The sequence below is a fragment of the Hippocampus bargibanti genome, linkage group LG16, assembly GCF_051943395.1.
Source record: "Hippocampus bargibanti isolate YZ-2025 linkage group LG16, ASM5194339v1, whole genome shotgun sequence".
In the NCBI taxonomy this organism is placed as follows: Eukaryota; Metazoa; Chordata; class Actinopteri; order Syngnathiformes; family Syngnathidae; genus Hippocampus; species Hippocampus bargibanti.
Genome location: NC_142749.1, coordinates 7,635,509 through 7,651,248, shown reverse-complemented (window position 1 = coordinate 7,651,248; position 15,740 = coordinate 7,635,509). Strand labels below are relative to the sequence as shown.

Genomic DNA, 15,740 nt, shown 5'->3' with positions numbered 1-15,740 from the left:
TTTACGTCCATCCTGCGGCTTGAAGAAAACAAAATGGCTTAAATGCCACATCTGGACTGGCTCCGGATGCAGCAAGGGATATCCTGGTTCCAAGGACAGGAAAACTGTTTTTGTCCTCTAACAAGCCTCCCCTTGACGGAGACGCACTCACACGTCACATGTGCACACAACCAACTCAATCATTGTTTATAGCAAAAGCTTCCAAAAGCATTCACATTGTTTTTTGTTTGTTTGTTTGGTTGGTTGTTTTTTAAACCAACATTGCCTCAGGGTGTCTGTTTACCCTTTTACAAGCTGTTAAAAAGTTCCATCTTCTCTTCAAAGTAAACACTGTACAGTATGTAGTGTATCAGCCCTGTGAACATGTAAATAAATAAACCATAATGCACGAAAATTAGGCTTGTTATCATAATACCGATTCACGTCTTTGAACTCAGCCCCTAGCGACTTCTTATCGTGCCCGAAGTGGCCTTTTTCTCCACCAAATTAGTTGAGCTCTACCCCCGAGCTCATTTCCGTACCCGCAGATCTGTTTTTCATCAAAGGGGTCAACGGTCACCGCTTTGCCATTCCTGCTGCTGGGAAACACACCAACTCTTCACAACCTTTTTGTTTTACACATCAGGCTTCTGTGAGAAGTTTTTTTGAGCTCACAACTAAAAAGTTCGGCTTCAGCAACCATGATTAAAGACATTCAGCTGCAATTCACACACAACAAAACACTACAAAGGTAAAAGAAGTGTCAAATGATGTGCGTGAAGTAGCACACCCTGGCTCCTCTAATCTATCCAAATAAACACTTCTCCCTCCGCCTGGATTCACATCTGCGCTCTGGTGTTATCACACAGAAAGCCTCCAGTGCCCAGACACCAGCCCACTAGGCTTCTCGTGCTCAGGATACGCACACGCACGCGCACGCGCACTCCATCATATCTCAAGCTGGAGTGAGACTGAGGAAACAGAATGCCAGGGAAGGAAGTGTTGAAGTCACGGGGAAAGCAGATTTCTCTTCAAGTCGACACTGCGCCTTTTCTCTGAGAGGGTTAAGTAGGTGCTACTTCACAACTACAAGAAAATTCCAGGAGAGATTCGGTTCAATCGACGCCTTTCCGGGGATATCATCAAATCAACCGCTAGAACAGGAATTGCACAGAAGACATTCCTCAGGAGGAAATTCTTGAAATTCTCTTCTCCCTTGACTTTACACCTCTTCAACTTAAGGAACCTTCAGATTCTGTGGCATCAAACAGAACACTTTAACGGCTTTCATTCCAAGGTGAGTAGAAAAATATATGTAAACATGTATATATACACTTTTTAAAGTAGGTCGCACATGAATCATTTTGTTTATAAAATAAGAGTAGATAGCTTCATGTTGCCATTTCATCCCAAGCGTTCATATTCTTTTAGCCACATTATAAGTGCTTTGCACGCTGGGTCTGAGAGGACATTAATTTAACCTGTGCTGTATGTCATTCATATTAGCATATTTGACAATAAAGCTGACTTTGACTGCAGACACGAGATAATGTATTTCCCAGCTGCTCATTCAATGAGACAATAAATTACAAGCTGTGTAAAAAAATAATAAAAATCAGAACATTGTTCTGACTGATTAGTGATTGGAGGTATTTTTCGGCTTCTGTTTGGACTCATTGTTCTCCGTTATCCTGCAGGAGTGAGGAGGTGGAGTTGGCAGAGAACGTTTCCTTGCACCTCAAACTCCAGTTAGCGCTGTAGTGACTTTTCACTCCATGTGTACCTCGATTTACACTGTACAAAGTCGCCTGCTCGAAAGAAAATACTGCACTTTAAATTGATGGGAATTGAAAGGAAGTTAAAAGCACATCGTGAAACATACATAAAATAATGGATGTGGAACTACCATATTTTACGGACTATGAGGTGCACCGATTATAAGGTGCACCTTCAAGGAATGACATTTTTAAACTTCCCATATATAAGATGCACCGCATTATAAGGTGCACCTACATCGAATGACATATTTTACAATGTTTTCCATATATAAGGTGTACCGGATTATAAGGTGCATGATCAGCTTTTGAAAAAATTGAAGGCTTTAATGCGTGGCTTGTAGTGGAGAAAGCATGGTCATACAAAATTGTATTTGACATATAAATTTGGCACATCAGTTTTTCTTTGTTGCTCAACTATATTTGCAGGACATTACGGTTGCTCTTATCCATTTTTTTAACCACCATTTCGTGGCTCGGCAGAAAAATAAAAGGGCCACATTCTCAATCTGTTCATTGCAAGCCTAGAGGCCCCAATTGTAAATAATTCTAATTCAAATATTGCTCAAACTAAATTCAACTTCCTTATCCTGCTGCTGTTCTCCACCAGAAACATGAGTCTGTCACGAAACGGCACATTGGAGAAGACATCCGACCCACCCCACTCTGAACCCAGCTCCCCTTCAAGAGGGGCCGGGGTGGTGATACCCCCACCGTACTCCACGGGAGGGAGTGATGGCCCCGACCCCCCACTGGAGTTGAGGGGCTCTCTAGACTGCTGGGCCTGCTCAGTCCTGGTCACGGCTCAGAATCTGATCATCGCGGCAATAAACGGAATGTTGGCCGGCATTGTGTTTGGCACCATCCTCACCCCAGCGCTCGTCATGATTATATTTGGCTTCCTCTGCCACTCAACGGTTAGTCTGTTTGTTTCATAAAGCAGCTTTTGTCAAGCTAAGGCACATAATTTCTACATGAATATAATAATAATAATAATAATAATAATATAATATGAAAATAAGTATTGTTACTACTACTATTACTACTAATAATAAGAATAATACATTTAGATACAGTAAAGTCTCGTTATATCGATATCGGATATATCGATAGTCCCGGTTATATCGATACTATTTCTATGCACGCACGGAGAAAATTACATGCAAACAGGGTCGGATATATCGATAGTCCCGGTTATATCGATATTTTCTCGGGCTCCCTTGAATATCGATATAACGAGACTTTACTGTACTTATTGTATTATTTTTAATGTTATCTACGTATTATTATTATTATTATTATTATTATTATTAGTAGTAGTAGTAGTAGTAGTAGTAGTAACAATACTTATTTATGTTATTTATTTATACTTTTTATATTATTTTTTTTATAAACATGTTTACATTCTGAACCATCCCGTCATGATTATTATATAATAATAATAATAATAATAATAATAATAATAATTATTATTATTATTATTATTATTATTATTATTATTATTATTATTATTATATACTAAGGCGGCCCGGTAGTCGAGTGGTTAGCACACCGGCTTCACAGTGCAGAGGTCGCCGGTTCGCGTCCCGGTCCGGCCTCCCTGTTTGCATGTTCTCCCCGGACCCGCGTGGGTTTTCTCCGGGTCCTCCGGTTTCCCCCCACACTCCAAAAACATGCATGGCAGGCAGATTGACCACTCCAAATTGTCCCTAGGTGTGAGTGTGAGAGTGACTGTTGTATGTCTTTGTGTGCCCTGCGATTGGCTGGCAACCAATTCAGGGTGTCCCCCGCCTCGTGCCCGAAGCCAGCTGAGATAGGCTCCAGCAACCCCCGCGACCCTAATGAGGAATAAGCGGTACGGAAAATGAGATGAGATGAGATGAGATTATATACTAACAACATGTTTACATTCCGGACCAACCCATTATTATTATTATTATTATTATTATTATTATTATTATTATTATTATTATTATATACTAACAACATGTTTACATTCCGGATTATTATTATTATTATTATTATTATTATTATTATTATTATTATTATTATTATTATTATTATTATTATTATTATTATATATACTAACAACATGTTTACATTCCGGACCAACCCATTATTATTATTATTATTATTATTATTATTATTATTATTATTTACTAACAACATGTTTACATTCCGGACCAATCCACTATTATTATTATTATTATTATTATTATTATTATTATTATTATTATTATTATTATTATTATGCTACGATAGGAATCTATGTGCGAGACCACAACAGCGCCCTGCATGTTAAATGGTTAGTGACATGCACTATAATTTGATCAGTGAGTCAATACTGTTTTTTTAAAGATTTCCTGGGACTTTCTGTAGATTAGGTTGGAATCGTTTGCAGCTGTGACTCACGGTTTTGATTACTTTGCAGAGTGTATAGCAGACCAAGTATTAAATTGAATCATCACTCCACCAGATTTTTTTCTTAGGTACAGTTCACTTGGAAAATATCATTTGAACATGTACAAGAACTGTATAATGAAGTCATTCAAGTATTGCGATCGATTTCATTTTATGTCCAACAATACTGTGTTGAAAATGCATCTCAGTGGGATGCGATTGAAACAACTCCATTGTTAGTTTATTAGGAGATTGGCAAATAAAAATCCCACACTGGTAAATAATCACATCACAACATATAAAACGATACCAAAGCTTCCATGCAGCTTGTACTGTACAGCAGCTCTTTAATATATCATATGAAAATCAAATTCTGTCAACTTTACAAAACCGATCCTTAAATGTTTACTTATTTACTACAAATACGGCGTCTAATGACTAATCTCAGAACAGTTCAATACCCTCCGCTACATAGCAAAAAATGAAATTGCCGCATTGATATAAATAAAATGTGTTTTGGCTAGGTCATGGTTTAGAGACAATGTGCAGTGTTCTCTGGCTAATTGAGAGCTGTGGGCATGTCCAAATAAGTTTAGAATTGTGGGTCAATATCACAGGAAAGCAGCAAAATCAGCTTTTGTTTTCATTAAACTCAACAATTCATTTGAACACGCTGTGCAAATTTCCCCATTTTTGCAATTTTCCCCATTGTGGGACAAATAAAGGTTTTCTGATTCTGTAGTTCACAGGTGTCAAAGTCAAGGCCCGCGGGCCAAATCCGGCCCGCCACATCATTTTTTTCGGCCCGCGAAAGCAAATCAAACTTGTTAAATTCCATGATGATTGCTAAAATCTGAGCCAAAATTTCATATTTTTGGATGTCAACCACAATAAAAGTCATTATTCTTGACTTCAGATTTGAAAACGAGTTATTCATTAATTTGCTGTGTGCTCTATATGTAATATTTGAAGGGATTTAAACATTCTAATGGGTTCCCCAAATTCATAACGGCCCTCGAGAGGAAACCATAACTACAATGTGGCCCGCGGCAAAAAATGACTTTGACACCCCTGCTGTAGTTCCTTGGTACCAAGATGCCACAAGATGGCAGAAGAGCACAACATTTGTTGAGATTGAACTCTTACATTAACTTCAACATAGTTCCTCAGCGTCACAATGCCACAAAATCACTCTCATGTAATACATTCATTCCTTTAGCAGAAAAACAGAAATAAAAACAGAAATGTGTAGCCTTTTCATTGACTAGGTTAAGTTGGCTGATGCATCGAGACAAAGTCCTCAAATCACGTGATTTCACCTGGCCAATTATCAAGAATTTTTTGGGAAATATGTGTGCCTGCCAGTTGCTATGTGTTCAAGATATATTTGCTGTCGCTTTTCAAAATAATTGTGTTGAACAAATGTGTTTGTAGTATGGAGGATGGGTATTCTAATACAATACAATACATCTTTATCTGTATATATTTTTATATATTCAAGCCGTGGACAACAACAAAGATTTTTTTTGTTTTGTTTTTTAATAAGGTGTCTCTCTATATGGTAGCTTTCACCAATCATGGTTCGGTCTGGAATGTAAACATATTAAACGCATTCAATGCCAGACGTGCAAAAATGTGTCCACTCCAGTGCCAGGGGTTTTGTCAATTCTAGGACCCACAAAATATTGAGTTTTAGGCCTACGTAACCATTCAATGCAGCTTAAGAAACTTTAGACTTTCTTCTTTCATCAGAAAAAAAGAGTTAGTTCCTAAATGATATGGGTCTGGAGTTATATGAGCTTGAAATAAGGGTGACAGTCCAAAATACAATGCAATAGATACATATTGGTTTATATCGCGCTTTACCAACAGCTGAAGCTGGAACAAAGTGCTAACATGGGGGGGGGGGGGGGAATCAAATGCTGCCCCCTTGTGGAAGGGAAAAACATTGCCAGAGGTCTGGCCAGCGCTTTATTCTCACCCAAGCAAGAATAAACAAAACCCGAACTAATTCGGTAATGGCGCTCTATGTCATATTTTCAATTCCTGAATAAATATGTGAATGGTAGTGAATGAGTTAATAACTTGAAAGTTGAGTCTGGTACCGCCATATCTGGACAGTATATAGGGATATATATAGGGCCTAAACTACCAGTAAGACTTTAGTTTGCTGACGAAGTTTCTTGGATAAGAAGCGAAACATCCGACACCTTCAAAGAAGTACAGATGACGGCTGAAGAAACCTTTTCATTAAACTTGAAAGTTTGTAAATAACAATGGTCAAGCATTACAGTTTGAAATGAATGGTGTCTAAAAGTGAAGGATTCATGGAAAATGGAATCTAAATCAGTGATTGTTCATTTGATTGCGTCAGGTGCAGCCGCATGGTACCTCAGTGTACTGTTCAGACCTGTTGGATGACGCTGGCTGCGTTGCGCTGCTGGTCGTCGGCTTTCTCCTGCTCACGCCTCTGCTGGTCCTGGCCCTTGCTGCTTTCTGTCGCCTGGCTCGCCACCTCCAACTGGGCATGTGCTTCATTCCTTACAGCAGGGCGGTGTACAAGAACCTTCCCCTCGCGCGCAGCAGGGAGGCCGGGGTGGCCGGCTGCTGTGGAATGCCAGAAACTTCGGAGACGGAGGGGAAGGGCAGCGTTTGGGTGTGATTAGAGGTGACCTCTGATATTAGAAGATAGCTGTTTTTTTGTTTTTGTTTTGTGGGGGGGGGGGGGGAGGCGGGGGGTTAATGAAGGCTATCCCTACTTGATGAAGTAGGTCATTGTCTTTTTTTTTTAATCGGTTCTAACATACAACCCACTACAGTTCGGCATTGCAAATGGATATTTAGCTAAAAGATTGTGTACTATTTCTGTATTTTATAAGCTATTTTTTCCAATAAAACTTTACTCTGATGTCACGACTTATGTTGAATAAACTGTGTATAAAATGGAGAAAAGACGAACTCTACTGTAAGATACTCTTGAGTAGAAAACTAAATTGCATACAGTACCCTATGTCCTAGTGGTGTCAAATAACAACATTCTTTGTAAAAATGTGCATGTCCAATATGTTTACCGTGGACATATTTATCATAGAAACTGAATTTGACAAGAAATTGGCATGTTGACACCATAAGTGATACATTCACCACAAATCATTCTTGTTGCCAAGAAGACAATTTAGACCACCGAGGGGAATCTCTTGATTCCCTGGAACTGTCATAATGCTTTCTGGTTCGCATTCCTCCATGTCTTTGCTGGCCTATTGCTTTTTTTTGTTCTTTTTTTGCATTTTTTACATGTAATCTATGTCGGTTATATAATGTAACAAGCCTACTTTTGATAAAGCTAGGGGTAAAATACAGATACTTGTTACCATATATGGAGTTATAGCAAAAAAGTAAAAATCAATTACACAATACAAGTAAAAATAATCTTAAAATTTGACTTCAGCACCGTAACAAAGCACTGAGTTACATCTTACGACTGATCCTTTATTTCAGGGGTGTTCAAGTCATTTTTTTGCAGCGGGCCACATTGTAGTTGTGGTTTCCTCTAAAGGGTCGTTATAAATTTGGGGAAGCCATTAGAATGTTTAATCCCCTCCACATATTACATAGAGCGCACAACAAATTAATGAATAACTAGTTTTCAAATCTGAAGTCAAGAATAATGACTGTTATTGTGGTTTACATCCAAAACTACGACATTTTGGTTAGGATTTTATCAAGCATCTTCAGAACTTCACAAGTTGGATTTCCTTTCGCGGGCTGAAAAAAATGATGTGGCGGGCCAGATTTGGCCCGCGCACCTTCACTTTGACACCATTGATCTACAGTATTTCATTAATATTGTTACTGTACCTCGCACCGATGTTAAACTCCACATCGTTCACTCTTTACTAGAACTGACATTTTTCAGTCATTAGTTGCTGAACTTTAAAACTGGTCTTTTTACTTTTACAGCCATTAAAACTCAACGTGTATTCCCCTGACTTCACAAGGGGTAAAAAATGCTCTCAACTAAAATGACGGACAAAGGGAGTGGAAAAAAGAGATATAATAATCCTTCATTCATATATAAATTACAGACAATGTTTCAGGATTTGTGTTTCTTCACTCTGGGTTATAAATTTACTGTTGTGTTTTACTGAGATATTATCATCTCATGTAGATTTGTCGTTTGCATCATGCAAGGACTTATTGAATCATCGTGTTCTGCAAGGATGTTTTGAGTTAGCATGGCTGGTTGTTGATGTTAGTCAATAATTTGTGATGTGGGGCTTTGAACGGAGCTGTGAAGGCGCCGGGTTGCAGGGTGCCGCGACCATCTCCATCCACTTGACCCATGATTATGTAGTTAGCGCCTGCGGGGGAAAAAATAACGACAAGAAAATGTCATGTGTGTGTGTGTGCGTGTGTGTGTGCGTGTGCGTGTGTGTGTGTGTGTGTGTGTGTGTGTGTGTGTGTGTGTGTGTGTGTGTGTGTGTGTGTGACGGATATAGAGTATGTCTTTTTTTACCTCTGCGAAGCAACGGGCACTTTCTGCATTGTGACACCAATCGAACAGACATAGTCTCTCCGACTTGAGTGATACTTAGCCGCCCTGCCTTGTAAGTCCGAATGATGGATACCCCGATAAGAAGGGTACCCCGGGGTCCAGGGGCCAGAGAGGTCACCTTCCCGGTTATCACTACAAACAAAGTGGGCGCGGTTAGAAGGTATCCTTTTATTTCACCTCTGGCAAACACCATGGTCGAAATGGACTTGGTTACAGTCCAGATCCATGCAATACTCTGCTCTTGTCATTTAGCATATTATTTTTCCCCATTGCTGCCTTTTACTACTTTGTATACACTAGTAAGACAATTTTAGCATACTATGACAACTACTGTACAAATTACTAATGGTGCAACAGTACCGGTGACGTCCAACTAGTATTCTTATACTGATCTAAATGTTTCTTAACACTGACTCGTGCCACTTTTAGCCAACTGGTATGAAATTACCTGTACAGTACTAGTAAACCTCTGTGATGCACTAGGAAAACTCCCTTGCCAATCTAGTAGGCATGTGTCATACATTAATAGCCTCGGTTTGAGCATTGATTTGATATTCAGGTTAAGATTCATGAATTAGTATGCTCTTTGAGCTTAGACAACTCTGAAAAGAACTCTGGCATACTTCAGATACGTGTTACTCATAAAATAATAGTACATAAGATGTTAACACTGTGCCCGTGTTACTGATAAAGAGTTATAAGTTAGCTCATTCACTGCCATTCCCGAATTTATTCGGGAATTGAAAATATGACAGAACACCATTCCCGAATTTGTTCAGGTTTTGTTTTTTCTTGTCTGGGTGCCAATAAAGCGTTCGTTGGCCATGGCCTGTGGCAATTTTTTCCCTTCCAGAAGGGGGCAGCATTTCCCCTTTTTCCATGTTAACGCTTTGTTCCAGCTTCAACTGTAGTTAAAGCGCTATGAAAACCAATATATATGTATTGCATTGTATTTTGGACAGCATCCTCATTTCAAGCTCATATAACTCCAGACCCATATATTTTAGGAATTAACTCTTTTTTTCTGATGACAGAAGAGAGTCTAGGGTTTCTTACGCTGCATTGAATGTTAATGTAGTCCTAAAACTCAATATTCTTTGGGTCTTCGAATTTGAGTGACAATCACAAAAACCCTGGCACTGATGTGGACACATTTTTGCACAAATCTGACAGTGAATGAGTTAGTTAGTGGAATTTTCAGTCATGTATTGAATTGAATCATTTATGAAAAATATTTTGTCAAACTGTCAATAAAATATTAAAGAACAAAAATGACATTGCTCAACAAATTAGAGATGGTTATATGTGCCAATGTGGAGAAAAATGTCAGGTGTGATGTGTGATAGAAGGGTTTCAGCTAGGATGAAAGAAAAACTGTATAAAACGGTGGTGAGACCAGCCATGATATTTGGACTTGAGACAGTGCCACTGAAGAAAAGAAAGGAAGCTGAGCTGGAGGTAGCAGAGCTGAAGATGTTGAGGTTTTCTTTAGGAGTGACCAGGTTGGATAGGATCAGGAATGAGTACATTAGAGGGACAACTCATGTTAGAGGCTTTGCAGAGAAAGTCAGAGAGGCCAGACTGAGATGGTTTGGACATGTCCAGGGAGAGAGAGTGACTATATAGGGAGAAGGATGCTGAGCCTTGAACTGCCAGGCAGGAGACCGAGAGGAAGACCGAAGAGGAGGTTTATGGATGTGGTCAAAGAGGACATGAAGGTAGCTGGTGTGAGAGAAGAGGATGCACAAAACCGGGATAGATGGAGGACATTGATTCGCTGTGGCGACCCCTGAGGGGAATAGCCGAAAGGAAAAGAAGAAGAAGATATGTGCCAATGTTTTTTTTTAACGGTTACTTCCAAAATACCAGGGTAAGTTTCCATAGTTCTACTGTACATTTAACATTTTTCAACGTGGAAATGAATTATAACCTATTTTTCAAATGGGATAGGTTGTTATATTTGGTATATGCAGTGTCTGAAACTCATTACAAAAAGTTAGCGGACACCCACGCAGACAACTCTGAAAAGTTGCCTGCCCGGCCAAAAAGTTGCCTGCCCCATTTTTCACAACTTGAAACACAATAAGACAACTAATCATTGCAAAAATGAGTATGCAAAATTGCCATTTGCATACTCAGCACCTGCATCCAATCAGAAGCCTGTTTCGTGCTTGAAGTGTACTTGAAAGTTCACTTGGCTTGTAGCGGTTTGCTTTTAGCTTTTGCTTTATTGAATAAAACAAAGGTTTGATGAAAAAAAAAAAAAAAAAAAATTTGAAGAAGAAGAAGTTGTCGGCCACCCGGGCCGAGATGTTTTGAAAGTTGTATGCCCGACGTAAAAGTTGTACGCCCCGAGCCACCGCGCAGACGCTATGTCAAACACTGGTATATGCATAAATATCTCGCATACAAATTTGAATATGTTTTCTTTCTAACCTTATTGATTTATGATCTTTGCCATTGGTCTGATTTCAAAATCCAACGTGGATCTTTGAACCCAAACATTTGCCCACTTCTACTTTGACGGTTCGACTTACCAAATTCACTGGCACAAAACATGGGCTTGATGGTTCCGTCTCTTTTACACGCTTTGGCACACAGTGGATTCTGAGCGGCTAGAAAAAAAAGATACAATACAGTACATTATATTGTGTCTACAAGTGCATTCCAAAATAGCACCCATCACTTCACTCACCAGGTCGCGCTCCATTTGGTTTCGAGTCAACCACTCTCCTGTCCTGGTCGGTGGAACCGGCACCACGTCCGTTCGTGGGCCTGACAGGTTTGGGTTTCTTAGTTGGTTCCGGTGCAGGAGGAGGCACATATTTGATTGTGGTAGTTGGTAGCGGCGCTGTGGTCACTGGGACTACGCGCACGGCGGGTTTGACCGCAGGCCTTGCTGGAATGGACCTAGTATCGGCTCCGGCGTTAGGCACTACAGCTGTGTCAGAACCACGGGGAATGCTTGTGTAAGTGGCCAAGAACCCATCGGATGTCACACTGAGGTCAGACACAAACTGGACGAGGAGTACGTTGCCGCTTGTTGTGATGGGCCTGCGAAGAAAAAGAACATGAGCAAGAATCTGGGAGTGGTTAAGTAAACGTTAAACTTTGGCATCGGTTCTGTTATTCTTACTGTGGGGCTTGATCGCCGCAATATTTTCCAATCAGGCGCGAGTCATCTTTCTCTCCCCCATTAAAGAAGGCAACATAGTCGAAGCGGCAATACGTATCCGCCTCCAAGACAAATTTGCCAAATTTAACGTGTATTACCTAATATTCAAACAGAAACGATTAAAACCCAAATGCAGACATATGTGATGGACTCATACAGGTTAGGTCACCAAACCTGATCGGGTTCCACGGTAATGAGCCAAGAGCAACTGGTTCCTGGTGGATACTTCTTGTTGGGCCAGTTGGGCGTCATAATCTCTCCCTGAGATTTTGTTGTTTTCCCCCCGCAGAACTGCTGATCTAAAATAATCCCCAAAAAAATCAAAGTAAGATAACAGCAGAATTCAGATCATGTGATCTTCACTCTTTTTTCTACTTTCAATCTGGACTGAAATTAGAAAAGTGTAGGTATTATACCACTTGACCTCATTAAGGTATATTAGCCATCGGCTAATCAAATTGTTTTTTTATAAATTTTCTCAACACTTTATAAGGCGATCTGCACAATGGATTTGAGATTCAATTTTGCTGCATTAACTTGTACAACCACATGGCGGGGTAGCCACCATTGCCGTGTGTAACGGTCTCGCTATTTCCGTTATGGCAGGTTCTATTGTTTGTGTAGTCATCCAGTGCAGTCAAGTCGTCGTCAAAATTGAATTCCAAGGCAATTAATGTGTCCTTGTTCATCTCCCAGAAGATGAGAAGCGTGCCAAAAGCCACTGCAAGCACACACTTTAGAGCAGTTTGTCTCTATTGGGGATGTTTTATCTTGACAAATGACTGAAAGAATGCACCTAAATCAATTGTCCCTGAAAGGGTTAATTCATGTCATTCACCTGTTCTGAAAAAATGAGTCCCTACCTTCAGCATATGGCGTAGCACCACTGAAGTAGGCCACAAACCCTCGACCGTGGGTTTCTTCATCTGTCACCATCTCCAACATCATCGTATTGGTGGTGGAAATAAGTGCACCCGGCCGGAAGGTGCCACAGAACCGGCCCAGTTTTTGCACCGTGTTGGATTTGCCGTTGTAAACATCCAGGTAGTCGTAGCGACATTGCGAGTCCGCCTCTAGGTCGAAAATCCGGAAGGTGAGCATAACCACTTTATCTTCAGGGACCTGGGAGTCAGAGAAAGATCCAAAATGTCAGGCGATAAATGTAAAGCAGAAAGGTGGTGTTAAGACTTGTTTCTGGGTGTCTCACTGTGATGATCCAGGTGCATTTGCTGTTTGGTTTGTAATGATTTGGGAAGTCCTCACTACCGACAAATCCCGAGTCTGCGACGAGAGACCCTCCGCAGTGGAAGACCGGCCTGTGATAGAGGCCATGAGGAGATACGAGAGCATTAACGACCTTTGGCAAAGACACAAGAATCGCATGAATGCATAAACTCAGCCTGATAGTTCTACAATATTTACATAAACTTCCTTTGCCAAATGCTAACATTTGAAATTCAAAATAAAAAAAATGGTAGTCTGTAAGCTTTTTGTTTGAAATTCTAATACATTCCAGGAATTGTAATTAAAAAAACACACATGGAACACATACATGCAACTAATTGTTTTCGGTTGACTCTTTCAACCTCATTGTTATTGTGTAATCAACATGCTAAAGCGCTCTGCGGGTGTCATAGATAATTACACAGAAGGGAGCAGTTCTTTTACACACGTAAAGATTTGACACAGCAAAGTCAGCAAGAGTATGTTTCTTATTTAGTTACCAGATTACCGAGTTTAACTCATTCACTGCCATTCGCGAATTTATTCGGAAATTGAAAATCATTCCCGAATGTGTTCGGGTTTTGTTTTTTTCATACTTAGGTCCCGATAAAGCGTTGGCCATGGCCTCTGGCAATGTTTTCCTTATTTTCCATAAGGGAGCAACGTTTCCCTTTTTTCCATGTTAGCGCTTTGTTCCAGGTTCAGCTGTTGTCACAGTACGATATAATAATAATAATAAAAATAATAATAATAATAATAAATTTTATTTCAAGAGCCTTTCAAAGCTCTCAAGGACACTTTAGAGTCACAGACAAGCATAGATACAATAATAAATAAAATACAATTATAAATAGAAAGAAGAGATAGAGCTACACATACAATATGTATGTATTACATTGTACTTTGGACAGCCGCCCTCATTTCAAGCTCAGATAACTCCCGGCCTACATAATTTAGGAATTAACTATTTTTTTCTGATGAAAAAAAAGAGAGTGTAAGGTTTACAACGCTGTATTGAATTTTTAGTAGTCCTAAAGGTCAATATTCTGTGGGTCCTAGAATAGAAGTGACAGTGACAAAAACCCTGACATTGGAGTGGGCACATTTTGCGCGCGTCTGGCAGTGAATGAGTTAATGTCTTACATTGTTTTTTTGTTTTTTTTTGCGGCCAGATATTACACACACAATTATAGTAAATACACCAAAAAGTTATATTCACTGTTGTGCAGGACATAAAACCGTTTTGTTAGGGATTACCAGGATCCTGCTGCATCAGGTTGCATTCCTTCAAAATAGCGACACAAAATAAAAACTATTTCCATCACAACACATTTGTGCCACTTTGGGTGTCATCTTCAGAGAAAATGCAGCCACATTGTTGACGCAACCTTTGGCCACTGTGCGAATAATTCTGAGCTTAATGGTATGAAGCAAGACAGCAACCCCCCCCTGACCCCCCCCCCCCCCCCCCCCCCCCCACACACACACACACACACTCTGAAAGAAAAAATAAGTCATAGACTTGGTGATTACAGCCAAGATGTCCAGAGCTGCAGCCAAATGTCTTGGATTCGACCCCACGGGTAGAAGCAAAAACATTCACATCTGGTGACTTAGCCATTGTAGACAAAAAAAAAAAAAACAACTCAGCGCCCATTCAAACAAACCAACTGGAAGTATTTCAACTGAAGAAACGGAAAGAATTCAGACATAGTGTAGACTCTAGTTTGGAGTACTCTCACCTCCAACATCAACACTGCATAGAACAACAACATCATCTTCTACACACCTTATTTCAAAACACACCTTCTACACACTGTGTGCGTCCTCACCTGGTGTAGTTTGACTGCTGAGCCTTCGTCCATCCCAACATCAGAGACAGGAGCAAAGAGATGCCCCACATATGGCCTGCGTACACCATGATGCACTCACTGAGACGCTATTTGAAGAGAGGGAGTTTGCTGCATGAAGCAAGAAGTTCAGGAGTGAGATTGAAGGAGGAGAAAGAGGAGGAGGAGGGTAGGTGGAGCTACTTGAGGATCGGCGGAGTTAGATAGTTCTCCAAGGGATAAATATTAAAAGAGTAATGCTAAAGGGGACAAAGACTGCGAGAGAAAAAAGCCCAAGGAGGCGATCAGCGGTGGGAGGAAGGGAGGACAAGGCTTTAATTGGAGACAGATGTTTTTGCCATAACATCACAGGTTTTGGATGGAAGGCATACGTACATCTAGTGTGCTGATGGTTTGTACATTGACCAGTTTCTCGTATATGACGGGTCTTACTGATGGTTACATATTTCACAAGTTGTGTTTTTTAGTTTTTTTTAGTTTTGTTTTGACTTCAAGATGGCGCGGCATGAGTGGCTGCCTTTACAGCAGCTCCTTTATGTTGTTTTTCTACTTCTTCTTTTCCCTTCCTCCTACTGTCATCACTTTGCTGCTGTGAAATACAAATTTCTCCCCTGCGAGACTAATAAAAACGAATCTAATCCAATCCATGCTCAAACGGGTGTATCAATCACAGGACTCCAAAGTTTCACATTCTATTGAGTTGAACTTCTCTCGAGCATCTTCATCTTTATTAAGTTCATAGAGTTGCTTGTTAAGTAGCCAAAAGGGGAAACAAGCCAGTG

General features: G+C 40.2%; 2 protein-coding genes across 2 annotated transcripts; one reads left to right on the top strand and one right to left on the bottom strand.

Annotated features, from left to right (window-relative positions):
• The first annotated feature begins 857 nt into the window (after window positions 1-857).
• tmem88a (transmembrane protein 88 a) lies at window positions 858-8,056 on the top strand. The gene is made up of 3 exons (XM_089017007.1): window positions 858-1,276; window positions 2,365-2,671; window positions 6,529-8,056. The coding sequence occupies exons 2-3, from the start codon at window positions 2,369-2,371 to the stop codon at window positions 6,814-6,816; spliced, it is 591 nt and encodes a 196-aa protein (XP_088873133.1). The 5' UTR covers window positions 858-1,276; window positions 2,365-2,368; the 3' UTR covers window positions 6,817-8,056.
• A 137-nt stretch (window positions 8,057-8,193) lies between these two features.
• pcolcea (procollagen C-endopeptidase enhancer a) lies at window positions 8,194-15,099 on the bottom strand. Its single transcript, XM_089017006.1, has 9 exons — window positions 14,941-15,099; window positions 13,092-13,200; window positions 12,748-13,006; window positions 12,059-12,183; window positions 11,846-11,982; window positions 11,405-11,763; window positions 11,247-11,324; window positions 8,671-8,841; window positions 8,194-8,515 (listed from the first exon to the last, which is right to left on the bottom strand). Exons 1-9 carry the CDS (start codon window positions 15,027-15,029, stop codon window positions 8,385-8,387), a joined length of 1,458 nt encoding a protein of 485 aa, XP_088873132.1. The 5' UTR covers window positions 15,030-15,099; the 3' UTR covers window positions 8,194-8,384.
• Window positions 15,100-15,740: the final 641 nt, after the last annotated feature.